Source organism: Aptenodytes forsteri, unplaced genomic scaffold (assembly GCF_000699145.1).
Source record: "Aptenodytes forsteri isolate BGI_AS27 unplaced genomic scaffold, ASM69914v1 Scaffold54, whole genome shotgun sequence".
Taxonomy (NCBI): domain Eukaryota; kingdom Metazoa; phylum Chordata; class Aves; order Sphenisciformes; family Spheniscidae; genus Aptenodytes; species Aptenodytes forsteri.
Genome location: NW_008796044.1, coordinates 10075911 through 10098185, shown reverse-complemented (window position 1 = coordinate 10098185; position 22275 = coordinate 10075911). Strand labels below are relative to the sequence as shown.

The window sequence follows — 22275 nt, the reverse complement described above, 5'->3', positions numbered from 1 at the left end:
TTGCAAATTGCCGCTCTAAAAGGAGGAATTTAACATTAATCTTGCTGGAAGTGGCATACTTATCAGTAACTGATTTGTAGCTTTCCAGGCAGTAAGCAATATATATAAATATACTTCTGGGTCCATCAGCAGTATGCAAGAATGCGCTTAAACAGACAAACTCACTAAGGCCCTGAGTGCGCAAAGTATTAAGCACCTGGCTGCCAGAGTTAATTAGTCTGCGCAGAGCAATGCACCGATGCTGCTGCTCCGGCTCCAAACCAGCTCCATCACAACTGGGCTGGCGCATCTCTGCTTTCTGCTCTCCTGTGCTGTCTATATGGAACTCAAGAGTGAAACTTTTTCTTCCTCCCCCATGATCCCTGTGCACGCCAAGCCTATCATCTTGGTATCTAACCACTCTAAGGACACCTCAGCTCACCAAGGAGGACACAGCGACAGAGATGGGAAGGAGTGGCCTCCTGCACCATCTCTCAGCACTGCACACTTGAAAGACGAGCTACTTGTCTTTTGGCCCATAACGCATTTAGCTACTGTGCAAAGCAGGCACAAAAGCTATCAGAAACTGGCTCCATGCAGGGAAGAATTTGCAAAAATGTCCAACGTCTTGGGCCTCAGAGAAAATCGCTTTGGTTTTGCACTGAAAAGACCATGCTGATGCCTGGCAGCCCTTGTCTGTCGCTGGACTGGCAGTGCTTATAGTTGCAGAGCCTCGGGACAGCCAGGGGGTTACGGTCCACACCTTAGATGTCTCTCAAGAAAGGAGATTCCCACCAGTGGAGTTTACTCACTTTGTTGGCATTGATTTTTACATTCTGTGTGGTCTCTTCCCTAACTGAGCGGATGATACACGTTCAGTGGCAAAGGTAATTATTCAAAATAAATCAAAGTTGTAGCTGGTTGAGTAAAAAATGGACACTGACAAGGTATTGTGTTATATTAAACACTAAGGTGCTTGCATAATTGCTTGTCTCAAAAAATGTGCTATTTTTACATCTTTATTTAACAAAGACCTAACAATCTTCTCTTAAATGAAGCCATATAAAAATGTTATGTGTATGTACATGTGTGTGTATAAGTGGTTGTGTGGCTGAAAATGTGTTATCTGCATCTCCTAGCAGATAATTTTGCATATGCTGTATATTCGTGTGTACAGAGGCTCAGAAAGGGGACAATCCTTCCTCCGGCCTGTAGCAAGTGGTAGATTACTGCTGGAGCAGACACATCCTAGCTCGTCATAGCCAAAGCTGGGAAAGACACAGCAGTGATATTTAAGTCTAGGACTTGCAAACTGATAGATGCTTTCTCCAAATAGCAAAGGGAAATGTAAAGTCACTTTTTTCTTCCCAACTTTGCTCGTTGCACAAAACAAAAGTGAATGAGCAAAAGAGGCAAAAAGACGACCCAGACCTGTCATTCCCCTTCATTCCCTTTCCTTCTGCAATTTGCCCACACCAGCAGCATGACAGACAAAGCCCCCTTCAAAGACTACTATTTCAGTAGTTTATCACAAGTATAAAATAAAACAAGTAGTGAAACAGATCTAAAAGGAAACTAAGCACATCATCTCCTGGGCACCTAGAACAAAACTAGAAAAAAATACTTTTTTTTCAACATTCAAATATTCAGAAATCAAATGATTGGAAAAGGAGAGATGGGACTAATCCAACTCTGGTTTAAAGCTTGTTATACTGTGAAAAACCATATTATTCTACAGGCAGCATTCATCTTACTTCAGCTAATCATGTATGATGGACACTGACCCACCAAAGTTTGGTGTAAGTATCAGATGGCAGAATTCAGTTTCAAGTACTCTTGAAAAAGTACTCAGGGTTGATTTTTATTACATTTAACTGCTAAGCATGCAAGTCATTATTTATTATTGGTTAGGCTCTTCAATCCCACTGGATTAAAGAACACATTACATGATTTGGTCAGAATTTTTTTTAAGCATTAAAAGCTCTGTATTTCAAGCAGATTATGGCTGTGGGGCCCTTAAGTTTCAGGGTATTTCCGCAGCAATGAAGATGTATTTCCAATAGCAAGAGTGAAGTAACCCTCTTTGTCGGGTACCTATGCAGTGTTTTTTTGCCTTAGTATAAGAGCTCTTCCCACGTTATTTGGCATCATACATTCCCTGTAATTTATAGTAGTCCTGCATTGTATCTCCATTTTAGACCTGGGGAACAAACAGCCACGAAGCCATAAAATTTAGGCACCTATGCCTATTTAAAAATCCCAGTAGGCACCTAAATGAACTTTGAGGACTCTAAATATAATTAAAATTCTGACTGTAAATAACAGAGTCAAAATCACACAAGAAGTCTGAGACTAAAAAAAAAAGGTTTTCTGCAATTGGATGACAAGCTACTTCTCACCAGTACTGTGGACCTGCAGTTTGCGGTGTCTGGTAGGTGGTCACTAGCAGCATCAGGTGATCTCGAGATCCTGCTATCATTCAAGTTTTAGCTGACTAAATATGTGAACAATCACAAGGGACAAGATTCAAAATTCGTTACTCTGTGCTGTGATAGGCAAGGGTAAAAGAGTCACCTGTTGGGCACAATTTTTCAGTAGTAAACTGCATAGGAAAGGAGCTGTGAGTCAAAGATTACCTCCCATTCCAAAGCAAATAAAGTTTTCTAACTTCTCCTTAAGGCACTAATGAGTAAAAACGAGTATCCGCCCAACACTGTACTATTGCTTTCAAGTAGAATTTATTCTATTTGAAGTTTTTTAATGTATTTGCACTCTTCATTTATTCCCAGCCATTATGAAATCTTTTGGAGACATGTAACATCCCAGAAAAAATGACGTTAGTGACTGTCATTAATTTCCCATTAAAACAGCAGGATCTGCAAAGGAAAGATCAGTATTTTTCAACCTGTGGCGTACAAACCTCCAGGACCCCAGAAGTCCTGCGACCGTTTCTTGGTGGTCCATGAAAGGGAACTAAGAGAGATGTAAGTCTATTGTCAGCAGGCTTAAAGTCACTGCACAATTCATTGTTCAATGGTCTGCATTTGTACTGGAAAATATTTAGGTGTCCACAACCCTGAAAAATGTTGAAGAGACACTGCGATAGATGGTTTGTTGGCACAAGCTCTCCTCCCGCTGGAAGATTTGCTACATACATTGAGGCACCAGCTTGGAAGACTGTGGATATTTTCTGCTGTATGGGGCCCTTGGAGAGGAAATATTTGATTTACTGCAGAGTTCTCATTTCCCTGAATTGCAAATAAAGTGTAATTTGATTAAATGTAAATGAATCCTACAATACTTTTGGTGGCTTGTCTGAAACAATTGATTGTAATGGGCATCCATCATTTTGCTTGATTTTAATTCAGAGACAAAAAAGGCAAAATGAGAAAACTAAAGCAAGTGCCACTAACATTCTAGAGCTGGAGCAGTCGAGATTTCTGGCGCTGGACTGTCATTTCCATTGTTCTTGGAGAGCAAGCAATGCAGTAGAGGGGAAACACAACAGCAAAAGAAAAAGAATAATGTGAAACATATACGTAGAAAGAGATCTAGAGGAAAATTAAGCTTTTTTACCACAAATTCCATTAAATCAGCTTCAAGAGCATAATTTGTTAAATTTATTTTAACACTGATATTCTGAAATGAATGAGTAAGGAAGATAAATATTGTTCTGCTTTTCTTCACTAGAAGAAAAGCTTTGTTTTTACAGATCACCCAATTCCTTTTTCACCAAGATAATTTCCAAGTGCATAATACTGGTTTCAGCAGTTCTTGTGGTCTGAAATAATAAAAGAGAAGTGAAATTTTTGAGTGACACAAGCTTGATAAACTTTTGTTGTCACTTTCTTTAAATGTGGAACTACTCCAACCACAGAGATAATTATAGATGACCAGATTGTAACTGCTTTATTGCTTTTTTTCCCCTCATAAATTTTAATTTTGGAAAGTTAAGTGAAAAACGTGGTTTCAATTTCCTACAAATTGCACACAATTTGGTTTTAACAAGAAAATAGAAAGAGATGGTACGTTCTTTGGAGTGAATTACGGAGAGGAGTTTGTTTCTTTGTCTTTCAGCATCATCAGAATAACAAAGTAGAAAATGCAAAAAAGATGACCGCGAAAAAAAAACAACTGTACAACATACTAAGAAAATCACCAAGTAATTCTTTATCTAAATAAGCTCTGAGCAATTTAACAAGGTAATACAATTGCTCTAGCATTTTCCCCCTCTGTTTTACCGGACTAGAGCTTAAAAGAAATCAAGCTGCATACACGTGTTACAGGAAATCTTTTAAGAAAATGCTGTATACATAACCATCTTGCTCTCTCAGAAGGTACCAGCAATTGTCAAAGTGCCGTGCAAAGCAGCCCTATTCAGACCATATTAAAAAGGCTTGGATAAATACTTACATGGAACTAACACAACAAGGGTAGAAAAGAAAGCCAACAGAAGACAGAGCCAATATTTATTTTGCTCAAGAGGTATGTGGGACTCAAATCAGTGTGTGGCTTTACCTACTGTACCCATACCTATAATTACAATACACATATTAGGATCTTTAATCATATTAAAGGCTACCCAGCTTTCCTTCAGCAACAATGGTCCAACAGAGGTTTTAGAGGAGATGGAAGATGCTCTGGAGTAGGTAAGAGCGGCATAAAGCAAATGTTAAGAGGGAATCCTGCCAGTGCTGCCAGCAGAGAAGTGAGTGGGCTTAGCTCAGGCGACCCAAGTCCAAGCAAGCCTATCGGTCAGCATGGCTATGAAATGGGATGGTAGAAATCAAAATACAAGATGGAAAGTCCACTAAATGCTTGTAGTCAGGCAGTCAAGACTTACTGTAAGGACTGTAGGTATCGTAATTCTTAGAATAATCCCATGAAACTTTGCAAAGGTTGACAATTAGATTCCTAATTTAATAGCACTTAAGTAACCTAAAGAGTTTCCTTGGCTTTCACCAAGTTGTTTAGCTGTTTCTAAGGATGTTCTTGAAACTTAAAGGATATCAGTTGATTTAGAATGTTTTTAACAAAAATAATAGTGAAAATTAACTAGTAATGTATGTAAATATGGAGCCTTTATCAGTTTCCTTTAAAATGTTTAAAAATGTGCAGAGCTTCTGAAAAGAAGTAGTAAGTAAGCAAAAGAGACACATTTTTAATGAATTTTAGTGCAAAAGAAATTTTCATTATGAGAGCATATGTGAAAAAATAATTTCCCTGAAAAAAAATTCTGGCACTGTAAGTAGTACTTTGGGGGAAAAAAAAAAAACTTCCATAAAAACTCAAATTACCAAATTTGTAAAATCTAGAGGGATAAAAGTTATTAGGGAATTACTGTACAAATTTGAGAAAATATCTGTGATGAATTTCATGCAGCTTTAGACTTTATTACACAAATCCCTAGGAAATTTTTTTGGTAAGAAAATTTTCATTGGCCAATAACAGTGTAAGTCTCAAACTGTTTTCTAAAAAAACCATGCGTGAACCGATGAAACTGCTTAACTGCTCTATTGACACCCCGTGCCGTAGTCATTTCCTGTGTTAGCCATCACACACATTTTTGGTCTGTCCTATGACTGTAATCACCAAAGGCAGAAAAAAACCACAAGCATTGCCAGTGCCTTAAAAAGATGCTACACCACAAACACCTTGACCCACAAGAAAGTAATTCTTTCAGTGAATAGAAAGGCATGGTCCTACCTCTTTCCAGAGGCAAGAGTATGTCTTCAGATTGCAATTGTCCCTTCCTGACTGTAGATGCAAAGAGTGCAAGAGAAGAAGGTTTTCTTCACCCCACGTGTCCCCGCAGAGTCAGAACACACACCTCAGTCATTTATCATCATGCCATCACAACCTGCCAGCTTGACAATGATTTTTCCCCCGGGGTTTCTAAACTAGAAATGTTATTTAGGTTACAAAAACAATTGCACGTTTTCTGCTTCCTGAGCCAGCGTAGACCTGCAAGCATGCAAATGAGGGGAATCATAAACCTCCCAGGGCTGCGGCCACGGCACGCTCCTCAGCCCTCCTTGCCCAGGGAAAACACACACCGATGGAGGGAGAACTTGTGCCTGGGAAAGCAGCGCACGGTGAGATGCTATGACCATCGCAACCTGTGCTTGCTTCAGTATCGGCGGTTCAAGAGTCTTACTGCAGGGCCTTGCAGTTTACAGAAAGCAATCTTCTTTGGCCTCTGCCTCGGCCAGAGATTATTTTCCTCCTTTCATTTTTCCTCCCTTCCCCCCATTCCTTGATCAGAAGTGTCTGTTTCACTCTCCCCTCCACTCTATGGATTAAAGGGGAAAAAAGGACAAACCTTGCAAGCCCAACAATGCTGAGGATCCAGTGCAAATCCTGCAGATCAATGTTAGCTGAAATTTGCAGGAGGCCTGATCTGTTCAGAACTTCTCATCTGGTCTGGCTCATATTTCTAGATAATGATCATGGGGGATGCAGTAAGTTTGCAGGCACGTATAAAGCAGCTTCCTCACAGAGCAGGATGCACGTTTGTCTTCACAAGTGCTAAAATGTTGCCCTGTTACAGGAGTTCACTATTTTTTACCTCGCACAATTTCTTACTTCTTAATTATTTTTTTTTTTTACATAGGTAAATCTTATCTGTGCTCATTATAAAATTCTTGCTGCTAAATTATTTATGCCAAACGATCAAGTGTGATACCTTTGCAGATGTCAGCAGATAAACAGAAATGCAATGTTGCACGATGGAGTTTAATGCTGTGGAAATGTCGGGGTGCTTATTTTAAAATTCCACTGACCTTTGCTGTCCTTTTTTCAATGTTTGCTTATTGCCACAGTAAGGAAACACTGCAATCAGATTAGGAATTTTTATATGTGGAGCCTGAAAGTCAATATTTAAGGGAAGCATGTTTCCTCAATTACACCATTTCTGATTACGTGCTATCAAAAGAGACAGCACAGAGGTACCATTTATACAGAACATAGGCAACACATGTGATATAGCAAAGAGAGCAAGAGCAAAAAACTCAAGCAAAGCCAAACTACAGGATTGTCATAAGAGGAGCACGGGAGCACAATGTCTGCATGTTGTTACAGCGGGATACTGTGACATTAAGTTATTACAGGTTTGTGGTTATTTTGGGAGTTCCTCTCTTTCCCTGCTGGCAGTCCAGGCTCCGTGGGACCTGTGTAACAAGGCAATAGTGTCTGTGAAGTAATGAGCAGCGGAATGCAGTGCTGTTCTTCCATTGCAATGTTAGGTGCGATGTTGCACACTAAAGCACTGGATCAATACCTCCAGCAGCAAGCCGTTCAATACACCTGAATTATTGCTTCATTTTTCTTCTTATTATAGATGAGTTGTGTTATTATTTTCCCCAAATCAATATTTTACAACCTTTTTTATCCGTTTCTCCATAAATTTTGTGATTACTTTAAACTGGGAATTCCGGTACACTAAATAAGATGCAGTATCTGAGAGGTAGTGAATGTACCAACACAATTTTTTACTCAAGACATTGCTTAAAGGCCATTCCTAATCAATAGCTAAGTAGGAAAATTTTTACGTAAGAAAGTTGGAAGCAGCGCCACTCTTACAAAATCAAAATTCACATTCTAGAAAATATTAGCTACAAAAGAAGACTATTTTAGAAGTACTGGGAAAGAGAGGTCTGATGGGCACTTTGCGTGGGAAATTTAATTCCAAACAAATATGCTTTTTACTTCCCCTCAGCTGAAGGGCGACCATAATTCACTGAAATTGTTTCTTACAAAGCAGATAATCCTGTGCACCTTAGAGTGATTTAATTAGCTTCCGTAGCTGTCTCCTGCTAAGTGTTTAAAGCATCTGCAAATCAAATCATGTTAACTCATCTGCTGCACCACTTTCTTTGTTCTATGCATAGGACCTTCCTAATAGCATTAATAGAAGCATGAGTTTCCCTGGAGAGGGGAGTAGCAAAGTGAGTTAATTACATAGTTATTGTAAAATTGTGTACATTATTCCACAGAACATGCTGGGTAAGTATTAAGGTGCTACACAGAAAATAATGACAATTTTGGGTGATCCCAAGGACCACAATGTTGTAATTCAAAAGGATAATGCAGATTCCCACTGAAGTCGGAGGAATTCTGCTGAATTCCTGCATGCAGTCTGCCTGGCCCGGCTGCTCATGGACTAGATGAGGCGCTTAGGGACATGGTTTAGTGGGCATGGTGGTGTTGGGTTGACGGTTGGACTCGGTGATCTTAGAGGTCTTTTCCAACCTCAATGATTCTATGATTCTATGAACTTCTATCCTCACATTTACTGCAGAATTACAAGATCGAACAGTAGGAGGTACAGTAATCTCCATTCAACTTTTTATAACTTTAAAAATTTTAAAAGAAAAAAAAATCCCTGGGATTTTCTGCTATAAATTGTGTAGATTTCTGCTCAAATCCATTTGGTCTAATTAGGCATAGCATCACAGACCCCTCAAAGAGCACGTCCAGCAGCTTCTTCGGATCTGGGCATCAGTACTACAGTGAGGCAAATAATTAATAACAAACCATTCCCTCTCAGTAACTGTCCAAAGAGATATTTTTCTCCAATTAACTTGTTAGCCGAAAGTATTTTTCAAACAGTTTTTCAGATTAACCTTATCCTTATAGATAGACCATTAAAGAGTGGATTGTTACAAATTTTTGGTTTAAATTCTCCATTAATAGCATATGTTCAGAGAGGACATCACCTCACCTGTGTGTTTGGTGGTTTTGAGTCATGTTTCTTAACAACCAACAGTAAATTTTACATCCTTTTGCTCAGGCAAAGCCATATACACTATGGAAAGTTCACTTTCCATAGTACACTCTGAGTTTTTCTTAAAACGGACTGTCTCAGCTAACTCACTTGTTCAAACGTTCACAGGGAGCGAAACACTACAGGGAAACTGAAGGAAATTCATTGCCAAAAAACAAATGAATATTCATGGTCCACAGAAATACCCTTATTTCCCAGCTCTAATCAGCATGAACATCTGTGAAAAAAAAGTCTAACGGGGGAAATTGGAGAGGGGAGGGGGTCATTTCCATCCTTTCCCTTAGGCCCCAATTTAAAGAAGGTTCATTTATCTTTTTAACAGAACTTGCAAGCGATGCAAGGATGAACAGTTTTGGTGAAGAAACGATGTGCAGACTGGCCTTGTCTTTGGGAAATTTGAACTAAATTCTTCACTGCAGAACAAAAGATACCTAGGGCAGATTCTTGTGCCTGTCCCTGACCTGCCAGGCCCATGCACTGCCCTGAGAGCCCCTCTATCAATAACAGAGCCCGAGCTGACAGAAACACCCAGGGAAAATACAATCTAAGGCAAATAGGCGAGGCATGTTTCACTCTCTTCCTTTTAAATAAATGACATGCACATTTCAATGCAAGATTTAAGGGGACCAAAAGTACCTCAAAATTAAAAACCTGTAGAGAAAATATTATTGTTTTTCAGTATGATGGCCACTTGAATACCTATTTTTAGGAACAACAATGTAACGACTATTTCTAGTAGCTGTGCACAACATGCATGTGAACCTTGGGGAGAATTTGTTTTGGAGTGGTGAAACTAGTCAGAGACCTACATTTGGAAAAAATACTTCCTTTGCAGAAGTGACCTTTCAACATGAATTCATGGTTACTTCTGGCAGTAAAATCTTGCCTTTCATTTTTACAAATACAAGCTTGCTGCTAGAACTGCCTGAGCATACAAACCATATATTTTTATTTGATGAGTTGTAGTCTTCTAAGGAAAGTACCCCACCGAAAGCTAGGAATAGGATGTAAATTAGGAGGAAAAAAAAAGAAAAAAGGGTACAATAAGCACATGTATTTCAGAAACTATAATGGGATTGTAATACTTGGGGCAACAGCTACTTTCCTACACAGCACCTAACGTGGGGTCACTGAGGGTGTAATGCTTCTCACCCAGCTTCAGCCATCCAAGTGCATATTTGAGCACTTCTTTAGAGCCCATCTGCAGACAGAGGACAGAGAGAAGAGTTTCCTGATGGTGATTCACCCACTTCTAAGATGGTGTCTGAGACAGTCAAGGGGGTATCATGCCCAAGAGCTCCAAAGGGAGGGTCACCAGGGCTCACTAGATTTCTATCCCTTATGCAGACAAGGTAAAAGAGGGCCACATCATGTTCAAAAGGGATAAAGCCCACCCTGGAAGATGCTGCAGTACTAAAAAGTGACAGCAAGTTTCACAATTATTCATAGACATCACAGGTTTTGCTCTGTAATTTTCACAGATTTAAAATGGAGAGTTTGGTGCCACTTCTGTTTTAACAAACATATATTTTTGCTAGATGACTGTTACAACATCTTAATTTCCATGTGCATTGTCTGTCCCATGGGGACTTAAAAAAATACCATTCTTAGCTGATTGTGTGAGGTTTCTCTCTCTGTTTTGTTGTTGGGGTTTTTTTTAATTAACCCTCTGTCTGCTGGGAATGGGGTTTCCTCTTGTTAACCACCAATGCTGACACCTGGTGCTATGCAAGAGCAGTTCAAGTCCACAACTCTTCATGCAAAGAGGTTAACCACAATTTATGCCAACAGGAAAAAGATGAAAAAATCACATTTGGGAGGGAAGGGAGAGGAGAGAAATTAAAGAAGACACTGAAAGATGAAACAACAGTGGGTATGGCCATGCAAATACCTTAGGGCAAACTGTGCAAGGCTGTAGGTCTTCAAGGGTAACTGTCCAAATCCAGGCTCTTTATTGTGATACTGAATGGATGGTTCACACTTATCTCCCCAAGGTATAATCTGCCATGAACTATCTGGTACTTGGTAGTCTAAGTTCGGCGTGGGTATGAAAGAAGTTCATGCAGAATAGCTGACATGCTGCAAAACCACAGTCTAATTCACATCATGCTAACATGTTTGTGTACTAATATATTAAATAACTTCTGTCCTACCTTGTAGAATAAAAGATCTGCATACGCTTGACTTGGAAGAATTAAGTAATGATGGTTTTATACTTCTGTCATTAACTGCAGAGCTCACAACAGACCAATGGCAAAACACCTTTCAGTGAAGGTTATATAGTTATATAGAGACCTCAAACCATTGGGCCTGAGATTTTTTTTTTTTTGGGGGGGGGGGGGGAGGTGGGGAAATTTAAAAAAAAATTTTTTTTTGGAGCAAGTTGGAGAAATTTAAAAAAAAATGCAGTAATAATAACGCCACAATGTTCTTCCTTAGCAACATCAGCAACAGGGTGATGATAGAGATCTGCCAGAAGGTCCTAGGGAAGTTTATTGAGATTGTTGAAACTTTTGCGTAGACTGAATCTTCAAGGAAATTCTACTTTCTCTAAGACATTGGTCAGCCATTATCATGAAATAAATGTGGACTACTGCCAAATGCCTCAGATAATTTAAAATACTGTGGTTACAATTCCCTTCCTTTCTGAGTTGCTTGTCTTTCCCTCTGTTGGCTCCTGTGGTGCCAGCAATACAGCATCTCTCCAGCCTACAAAGGCATGTCTGCACTGCAGACTGCAATATGTTACATACAGAAATACTCAAACTGACTAAATAAAATAACAATGGACATTGCAACCTGCACCAGGAGGCAACTCTGCAGTGTTTTGGGCAAGCCTGAGAAGCTGCCAGGATTGAGCCTAGTCATACTGGGACTAAACTGTTTCCAGCATCTCTATCCAGACACCGCGGCAGACCACATTACTTATGCACTTGATATCTTCATAACTAAGCAGAAGAGCCTGTGTGAGTTCTTGCAAGATAGCAGAAAAGTACAAAGAACTTAGCACTCCATGCAATAAATTGCTCTTGCATCCACTGAGATGAAAGGCTGCAAGTACAAGATTTTCCTTTTATCTATATATTAACAAAAAAGCCTGACTCTGTAGACATGGGCTATATTGGGGCACATCTACTCTGTAGCCATTGCTGTCAGTGGCTTTAACCAGGCTAGATAAGCATTACTGGATGTGTAGGGATGCTAGTGCAAGCGCAAAGCAAGCGAGGCTGTCCAAGTCCTGCCTCTGGGGAACGATGGCTGCACACCACACTGCTGGTCTGAGCCAGCCATACAGCGTTCACTTGTGTAACAAAATGCCAAAGCAAAATGAACCCTCACTAACAAGCACCTCAAAGGATTAAGCACATCTTAAGGAGGCTATTTTGCAGATAGTGCTGTGCAAGAGCGTGCCTCAGGCGGCCATGCACCAAATTCGCATTCTCACTTCCTCGCCAGAGCCCGCGTGCTGGGCGCATGGACACCTCTGACAGTCTAGCCCACAGCTTGGCCATTTTTCAACACCACACAGTAAATCCTGCACGTGATTCTAGGCAGAAATCAAAACCTGCTTCACCCCATGAGAAGCACAGGAAGGATGAGTTAGGTACATATATACCCGCAAGGCAGCCAGAATTCCCTGCTAACCATCTATGAAATATTTCAGTGGCAACAAGTAGCTGAGGAGCCGGCTTTCTGGACCAGCAAAAAGGTAGTGCCTTATCACTCTTCTCAGGGCGCAGGATCAAAATGCATTAAGGTAAGGAGTACGCCCCCAGCCACTGCTGCTACTATAAACTGTCCATTTCTGTGGCATTTGTCTAATCTGAATACCCATACATTAAGAAACAAGACAATGAAGCTCCCTGTAGAAACAGAGCACAATTCAGGCTTTTTAGAAATTCATCTCAGCTCTCTGTTTTATTGGCCATTTTTTTAAAAGAGGGAATAATATCTTATCAACTGACATGAGCTAAAAGGAGAATAAAAAAAGATTAACAATTTCAATCTGGAATAAGAGACTTTTGAAGCAAAGGCATGAAAATTTAAAGGGTTTGGGGTGGGGATAAAAAAAAGATTTTACAAGGCTTATTTTGTGAACCCAGAGGGTTAATTTATCATGGAGTAAGTCTGGAACTTGAAAAGCAAAAAAATGGTTTATTGGCTTTGAAGGTCAGATAACTACGTTATATCATATTCAATAGGTTAAGGTTCCAAGGGTCTACAGGGCTGCATGACAATTGCAGGAATCCTTATAAAGTCTAGTTTATACCTTTATCATTAATAGCTTTCTAATCCTTTACCACAAATTTATAGTTTAGAAATGGCAACACATCTTAAAGATTAAAGGTATGTGACAAACAGTTCATGTCCTTTAATAATCAAATCACATAGCTTAGATTGGGGGCTTATCAGGCTTTTTCCTACTCTATGGTTTCATAGGTAGAGAATACTTTATATCCCTATTACATGAATGATGAATGGGACCATTGGTTATGGGCTGTTATTTGCTTGGCTGTAGTCAATATGTTTTCTTTGGACAGGGACTTTGGTGATTTATTTCTCTTTCGGGCTTATCACTTATTAACTCAGGGCAGACAGAAACAGCCAAGGTTGTGAATAAGGACTAGTACCCATTTAGACTTCTAATATCAGAGAAAATATTCTTTTTAATGATCCAGCTACCCTTTGCTGCGTAAACTCTGATTGCACTTCCCTCTAACTAGAAAATAAAGGTCATATTTCTTGGAAAGTGTATACATAAAATATGCAAAATAATATGTTTCCTTCACAGCCAGCTTTATTCTGATGGTTGCTGTAATTGCTTTCATTTTGCAGCTGTCCTACAGGAACACTGCACACTTTTAGTGACTGTTTTTTGCAGTGTGTTACGGTGCTGCCAGTGTTTAAGAAATACCAAAGACATGAGGGTTTTGTGTTCCTATTAGCATACAAAAGGGATTTTCCAGTCTACCTCCACCACCTCCTCATTGCCTGGTAACACCCTTTTCCCTGCAATCAACTAGGATTCCTCCCAGCTTTCTTTCCTGAATTTCTGCAAACCAAACCAACAACCCTAACATTCGTAATATTCCTAATATTCATCCCTGATAACTGTCCATACTTCACTCCACTGGGCATGTCCTAACAAACTTCAAAACAAACACTTTTTTAACAACATTAACCCCCAAGCCCACCACCAAATAATAAAGACTGAAGTTACTTCATCTAGGAAAGCTTGTTCCAAAACAGTTGCAACCATTTTACTTTTTTTTTCCCCCTAAAAATTTCCAGACAGGCCAGGCAGACCAGGTGTTAACACTGACTCAGCAGAGCAACTAAATTAACAGACTGGAACTTAGAAAAGGCCAGGTTCAAGCTTAAACTCAAATAGAGATTTCCTGAGGGCAACTTTCCTTTTCAAGGGGAGGTAACACCCAAGATCACGTTGCAGATGTGGATGCTTGGAGGGAGAGACTGAACTAATCCCTCCCTTGTTTTCCCATCTGTATTTTACCTGCAAGCATCCCCGACCCAGCAGGGGTGCCACGAGGACCCAGCTCTTCAGTGACTATGGCAGACTCCTATGGTAGCAGAAAGCCATGCGTACAGCTTAACTTCCTCAGCCCAATGCACCACCCCAAAGACAGGTCCATCTCTGGGCTCCACACACCACCTGATGCCTCTGGTGTTCCCATGGCAAGGTCCAGTTGGGAACGAACACTCAGCACAATGAGATGAAAGGGGAACCCAGTGAACTCTGCAGTAGGACATTTTTCAGATAGCTGTTATGAGGGGTTTTTTGCTTGTTTCCAGAGACATTAATTAAATTCACCAGTAAAAGTCTACATTTACAAAGGATTTAATTTCATTCTTCCTTACTTGATTGTGCTATAGTTAGGATTTACCATCTCTCCTCTGTCCTCTGCAGAGTGTCCCTGAGATCAGGAACAGACTATATTGAGTGTCCAAAGCACAGGGTAACCTGCAGCACAGGGCTCTCCTGCTTTTAAGAACAGACGCCAGCTCTTATTTTAAACTTTATGTATTTCTTTGTATTGAGGGATTTTGTTCTGTTCTTCTGTAGCACTCCATGACTATTTAACTTCAATACATCTGATACTTTTTATTCTACCACTGCTATTAATATTTACTAGTGAAAGGCAGATAAAAACCGCTGTTAAAAACAAATGACATTCATTTGCTAGCTACCAGATCTCATAGCTGGTCAGTCTTCTGGAGGAGTGATGTTCTCTATATTTCATTTCAGATTAATGATAGTCATATCTTTGAGGGTGAAGAATTTTATAAACACATCAGGATAAAACCCAAGACAGCATCAGAGATGCTGGGGTTTTATTTTATTTTTATTGTTCTGTTGATGGGGGCCTTCTCTCCTCATTTATACTAAACAGCTATTTAAGCGCTCATGATTTAATAATAAACACACATGAATGAGGCATTGTAAAACTAATGAGGTTGTGTATTACTGACGTTGAGAATAACTGCCACTAGGTTTTAACATTTCTCAGGAACTAACAGATACACAGCTATGGCCAAGGTTAGCTGGTGTAAGGGTCAAACTCTAGCCCACAGGGATCAAGAAAGGCTCCAGTGGGGCTACAGGAACCTCTTGACAGCCAGTCTGTCTCTTATCACCGCTTCTTTTTTCTGCCTTTTTTTTTCTTTTTTTTAAGTCTACAAACTCCAGAACTCTCCATTCTGAAAACTGATTGCTTCATTGATTATATATCTTTTGAACTTTGCATAGTTATTGGTGCCTTCTTGAAAGCAGAAATTTTCTTAGCAAAGGAATCACTGAAGTTTACCAGGCTGGAAACTTTAGGGACTGGAGATCACCTCTTAAGTGCTTCCAATTCTGACCAGATCTGTGTACATGACTTAAACCTCTGCTTCTAGGGCCATGGACTGAAATTTTAAATGGTGACGGGTAGTTTTTGGTCTCTTACTCTTGGAGGTGTTTGACTTAAGAAATGAAAAGAGAATGATTCTCAGAAGATGACTACCCCTGTGCTTCTGTAAATTAAACCATTTAAAGATAAAAACCTAAAAATGAAGCCACCTAAAACCAAGGCTTTTGAAAATGTTACCCAAATCATCTGTGATCTGCAAGGCTCCTCCTGTTTGTACACAGACTCAAATGTTTTCGGAAGTAAATAAAAGGTGAAATGAGGATGGAGCAGGGATTTTTCCACATAAGGCTATTTCTATTTTGTATCAACTAGGGGCATGAAAAGTTCTCTGAGTAGCCCTATGACATTTCAGAGAAAGAGGCAGTTTCCCAGAAATTCTGTGAATATCCTGACCTTCACAGTGCTAGCATTTCTACATCACTCTACACACAATGGCCCAAAGGCGTAATGCAAACACTGGCCGGTCTCGGCAGTGCTCCACTCTGACCTACTCGGCCTTCGTCACAATTATCCTGGAGGATCAGTGCTCAGCATCTGGGTTATTCACACTGCACAGCAAGCCCTGTGTGTCTACGCTGACCTTACATCCACCCATTCCTGTTAGTAACACTTCTAAAGACATACCATATCCCATAGCTTATAACAAACCCCAAATGAACTCTGGGGGGACTTGCCTGTTTCTCTAGGTATCCTGTCAGCACACAAATGGTTTAGCCCGCAACCTCCCTGCAAGGCTAACGCAAATGAAAATCGTCCCTAAATTCCAACCTGTATCCAACCACGTAACCAATTTTCAAATAAAAGGAACAGTATTTGGGGTACTGCTCAGCCAAGAATCTGAATTAACCCCATGTATACACAACCTCAGTGACAAAGGTATATACTTCTGGCCCCTATGTAGTCCTTTGCTCTAGTTTGGGAACAAAAGCACAAAACCTAAAACTGAGCAGGTGGTAGGAGACACAGCATAATGCATTTTTATGGACCTTCCATATGTCCTTTCCAATATGCAGTGAGATAAATTCTCATTTCACTTACATTCATGCAGTCCCACTCAAATCTCACAGTTTAGTACCATAGCAAAATTCACCTGTGAAAACCACGCTGTCCATGATGCATTCATTTTTTTAAATTAAAACAAAACAAAAAAAATCTCGCAGGCCTGTCCAGGTATCACAAATTTGTGCCAATTCTCATCCCTTATTTAACTCAACCATATATGCCCTGGGTCACCTTGGTAAACTAACTACAGATTTGTATCCCTAATGGCTTCTTCCTTTATCTCAGTTTCTCCAGGCCTAAAATAATGGTAGTGATACATACCTGACTCCTAAGTTGTGACATGAAGCTTAATTCATTCAGCGCTCTTCAACACCAGAAGAGACTTACAGATGAAGGGTGCCATGGAGAAATACTGACCAGCATGTTTGGGTATTTCTTTGTGCAATATGGACTTTTAATATTATTCCAAAATGAACATACAAGCAAGATGTGTTCAGACATCTGTATTTCTAATAACGTTCTCTCAGGAATGTCAAAGCTTAAAATCTAAGAAATAATTGCTCTATAAGTGCATGCTAATGGCTTGCTTTGCAGATGGAAAATAAAAAAATTATGTTTTCTTGTAAGCACAGGGTTGACACTGGTTTATTTCTTTCAAAAATACTTACAAAATCCAGGATTTCTCTGTATACATGTGACCTTGATTCCTAGATGGCACATGGACTAGAGATCATGTTACTAAGTTATTTGCAGTTAAAGGGGAAAAAAAGGCTAAAATTAATGGGTCACTGGGTATTTTCTTCTGAGAACTTAAGTACTTAACAGTAAGAAAAAAACAGTTTACAGCCAGGTGGCTTGAGGGGATATTTTGTTGAACACTGATTAAAAATAATTTCTTCTAAATGAGACCTGACCACAAAATGGGACTATTAACGAGCAGGGACATTCTCACCAGAAAGGAAACAACGCTTGATCAGCTCCTGCACTGCCCACAAACCCCAGGTCTCTTTCTCTCTCTCCCTCGCTCTCTCCCACCCCCCCCCCTTTTTCTCCTCTCCCCTTTTCTTGTTCTTAATAGCAGGGTAAATAAGCAGCAAGTGATGCTGAAATGTTTTCGGCCAAAAACAGAGGCCAAACTCCTCTGAGAAAACATTTGGCCTCTGTGGTTTTGTAATATGTTCCAGAACACTGAGTTCACTGAAGAACATTGTGAAAAACTCCCATCGGCTGGAGTGATGCTGGGGAATGTTACTGTATCCCAACTTCCAATTGGTCCATTTCCTGCAGGCCTTCTTAAAAAAAAAAAAGAAAAAAAAATAGTGCTATGTGGGAGTTAAAACAAGTTCTCATGGGAAAAATGAATGGCAAGAAATTCTAGCTTTAAAAGAAACAGCTAATCTGCTAGTTTGATTGTTCTTCAAAACTTACAATGAACCAATAATCCTAATTAAAAACACTTGGCCTAGTTCTCTAAAGCATCATAGCTTTTTCTATGCTTCGTTTGTACGCACCATAGACTATTAGTTTTTTTCCAGAGCTCACTAACAAAGTGCTGACTTTGTTGGGATGGCTGAGCTAATTTCGTGAACTCAGTGTGAAACCTTAGCTAAACAAAATTGTGGTAATTTTCCTTAATTTGTAAAAGTGATTGGAGTGCAAACAAAATTTTCCTCTTGGGTCAATCCTATAATTTTCAATTAACTAAAACTAATCGGCAGGCGTGTACTGAACCTGCATTTTGTTTAAAGGGCTGGAAGGCACTTCTGAAGGTCAGGATGCATTAATTGTTTTTATTTTAGTTTCATTTAGTCCTTTTTAAAAAGCCACATTTAATTTCAGGCTACCTCTAAAAGGAAAATGCAAATTGTCTGAGGTACGATTTCAGTCACAATAGCTTTTCTGTATCTACCGTAGCTCCATAAAAGCTGCATAAGTAAGAGAATTGTCCATGGATTGGATCACCTTTGATTTTATCATTGTTGTTTAGTATTTCGGAACTTTCATTTATTGAATGAAAAATAATGTGTTTTAAACACTAACCTGAAAATACATATATGGAAACACTCTCCCTACTGGGACACCTTATTTCCACATTCAGCCATCTGCTTCTGGGCAGACAGGCTGAACTGCCGCCCTCCTTTTTACTGGAAAAGCTAATTAATGATGATCTGAAAAGCAAAACCAAAATGGGTCCAAGCCACTTTTACATTAAAATCACAAAACAAAGTCCCCAAAAATTTCTTCGCAAAGTCGAGGCGGGGCAGGTTTCCTCCCTTTCTTCTTCTTCTGCATGCATACTTGCCATTTCACCAGCCCAAGATGTAGCCACCCCCGTGCCTTGACAACAAGCAGGACAGCACAACTTATGTGAGTAAGAAAGTGAGAAGGGAAAGGATTCATGGTCAAACTGTCCAGAGCTCTGGCTGACACTTTCATGTGGTATACACTGGTAATTTGCACCAGCTGGCAATTTGACCCTTTGCTTGTTCTTTTTCTTTTGTTCCAACACATTCAAACCCTAAATAAGTTTTCTGATATGGTGCATTATTGTCCAATATATGAATTTCCCACACATTGTTGAAATCATAATGTTCACAATAAATACACACAGCCTCAAGTGCCTGCTGCTCAGCCAGCAAGGCGATACACGAACAGTTTAAGACCCAGTTTAAAGAAACCCAGTGCATAATCCCAACTGGGGCAGAGGGTATTTGAAAAAGACAAAAAGCTTTATAAGGCACCTTTGTTCAACTTGCTCAGTGTTAAGAAAAATCAAATGAGAGCTTTGCTACCCAGCTGGAGCACAGAAATCTCTCCTCTGCCTCGAGTCGCTGTGTGTACATTCACAGCTGGAGCAATATATGTGCCCAGTGTAATTCAGAATGCCTCATAGCCACAAGTATTTATGATATACCTTATTCTTAAAGTTTCGGGGGCAATCAAGAATGGGGAAAGGGATTGCACTGGATTGTGATGAACCACAGTTCAGGCAAACACTCACAGAAGTAGTCCTGTCTGCATATGTGAAAGAACAAGGGCATAAAAGGACAAGCACATCAAAACCTGGACCAAGCCATTAATTCTTGTAACATGCATACCTTCCAAGGAATCAATGACACACATTCTTTTTAAAAAGTTAGGCTGCTACTTGATTTATTTCCCAGGCCATTCTTATCACTACTGAGAGTGGTTTAACATTGACAGCACCTGCAACGTCCTAGCGAGTTTTTTTGTTAATAATTCTTCAGGCCAAACCACTCGACTTAGTGGTCTCAGTGTGGGATGCCACCCCAAAACACACTGCAAGTCACTATGTGCAGCATCGGCTGGAGTGAAGGCTACTTAGCCTCCCTGGATGTCAGAGACCAGTATGTTATGGTGAGATGGGCAGGCGAACAGGCTGTTGCTTTGAACACTTGCAACACTTGCTGGACAACATGAGATGGGGATATTTAGCAAGACACTTCTTGGAAGGCAGGTTCGTGATTGCACTAGTATGTCTGGCTCTTTATGCTTGCACTCTTCCTCTGTTTGTTTAAGTACTGGAGTATCTGTTTCTCTCCTTCCTCCCCCCTCCTGGGTAAAGAGATGTCCCATTGCGAGGACAAACAAGCAAACGAAAATCCCACACTGGTATGTTTTCAGATTCATCTCTATGAGCATCCATTTCTGAAATTCAACCTTAAATTGGTACCTTTAATGACGTGCTCAGCCAAAATAATAAAATACAGTACAGCTTCTAATGACGAAAGCAGAAGCCCTAGCAAGTGTGATATATTGCCTGCCCTATTTCTCCGTGTTATATCTAGTACTAAAGCATCCTTACCTGTGTAAATGAATCTTCCAGGCGTTCCCTTACAAAACTGCTTAGACTTGTAGGACAATGTGACTTCTACAACCCCTGGGATATGTCGGGGAGGCGTCTGTACGCGGATGGCATGAGGAGTAATCAGCTAGAGGAAAACATTGAGAAGGGAGAAGAAAGGAGAAAAAAGCACTGTTAGATGCCGAACAATTCTTTAATAACACTTTCCTCTCAGATCACAGTAAACAAGTTCCGAAACATGTAATTAACCTGCCAATGTTTGAATACAATCTTGATGTAACCCACACAAAAGCCAGTGACTACAATATTTACAAGCATTCTCCTCAGCCATAACAACATTATTTCTGTTTTCATACACGGCAGGCACTTGCTTTCTAGTACAAGCATTAGCCCTGGTTTAATGCAATAACTTTAGCTTACAGCAGCAGGATGCCTATGTTTGCTCAGGTGAACACTGGGGTCATGACAGTGTCCAACAAATCTGATTGATAAATGATACGCAGTTACATGTGTAAACACGGCACAGAGCAAGCCCAGGCTGAGATTCACCGCACAGCCCAAGCCCAGGCAGGCTTTTAAATGCACTGGTCCCCACCTGACATCTGTGTACTGTAAAAGCACCATGTGCTGCTGTTTTAATTTTCTATTCATTTTGTGGAGGTATAACTGATTACTGCAGAAATGCAAAGTTTGGCTTCTGCAGGATGTTGGATCTTTCCTTGCAAATGATCAGAGCACTCAAAAGAGGTATACCAAATATAACCATCTAACCACCACTTCCAGTCTGCCTTGACTGCAATGACTGACACACATCTGAGAGGGCTCCTGCAGATGTGGATTCACACAGTAACAAGTAGACAAACTTAAACTTTCTTGCTAATGGGGCTGGGGATCCTGATCCTCTTAACACAAAAGGTTGGGGTGGGTCAGTGCTGCACTTCCCAGGCTCTAGATTGACACTTTTGCTCTTTCAGGATTCTGGACTGGATTTAAGACATAGTCCTTGCAATTAATATTAGAGCTATCTAGGAGTTCACTGATTTATGGCAGGTTAACTCAAATCTCTGCTGCACTCAGAAACTACAGCATTGTCCTCCCCATCACTGAAATATCCTCTTCTCACTCATTATGCTCCCTCAAACAAGAATAGTAAAAAGAGGTACATAGAAGAGGTGACATGATTCTGTCCAGCAACCAAGATACAGCTCTGGCACACGGATAATCCTTCTCTAACTGACTGTGGCACATTAACACACTTCTAAAGAGGCAAACAAGACCGAGACCATAACCAGCCTTGACAGTGAGCAAAGCCATGGGCACCCTATGCAGACAGTCAACTACTCTATGCTGTTGGTTGAATCGTGTCCTGGATTAGGGAATACATTTCAATAGAATTTTTTTTTTTTATAAAAAGCTAATTTTATTCTTATTTTTACTAGGAACCAAATATTTCAAAATTATAGTAAGGTCCTACCAAAAAAATCAGACTTTTAATCAGTTCTTTGTTTATGACAAAGGACTGAAAAAGCACAGAAGGAGAGTAATGTCTGTCTGAGAGCCATCTGTGTTACTGAGGGAAATGGCATACACAGTAGGAAGTTCTCCATATTTAAAATAAGAAAATTAATATTAAATCAAGTTGAAGATTAAAACCAAAACTACCAGCATCAAATGCTCCAAAAGTTATTCAGATCCACAGAAGTCATAAGTCATACATCATTTTAGAAATGATCATGTAGGATTGATGCCTT

The 22275-nt window shown here is 40.0% G+C and overlaps 1 protein-coding gene across 1 annotated transcript in view; it reads right to left on the bottom strand.

Annotated features, from left to right (window-relative positions):
- The window catches only part of EBF1 (early B-cell factor 1), a 275941-nt gene that overhangs the window by 47321 nt on the left and 206345 nt on the right, over positions 1-22275 (bottom strand). The window contains exon 6 of the mRNA XM_019473872.1: positions 20525-20651. Within this exon, the coding sequence (XP_019329417.1) occupies positions 20525-20651 (127 nt within the window). The remainder of the gene's footprint in view (positions 1-20524; positions 20652-22275) is intronic.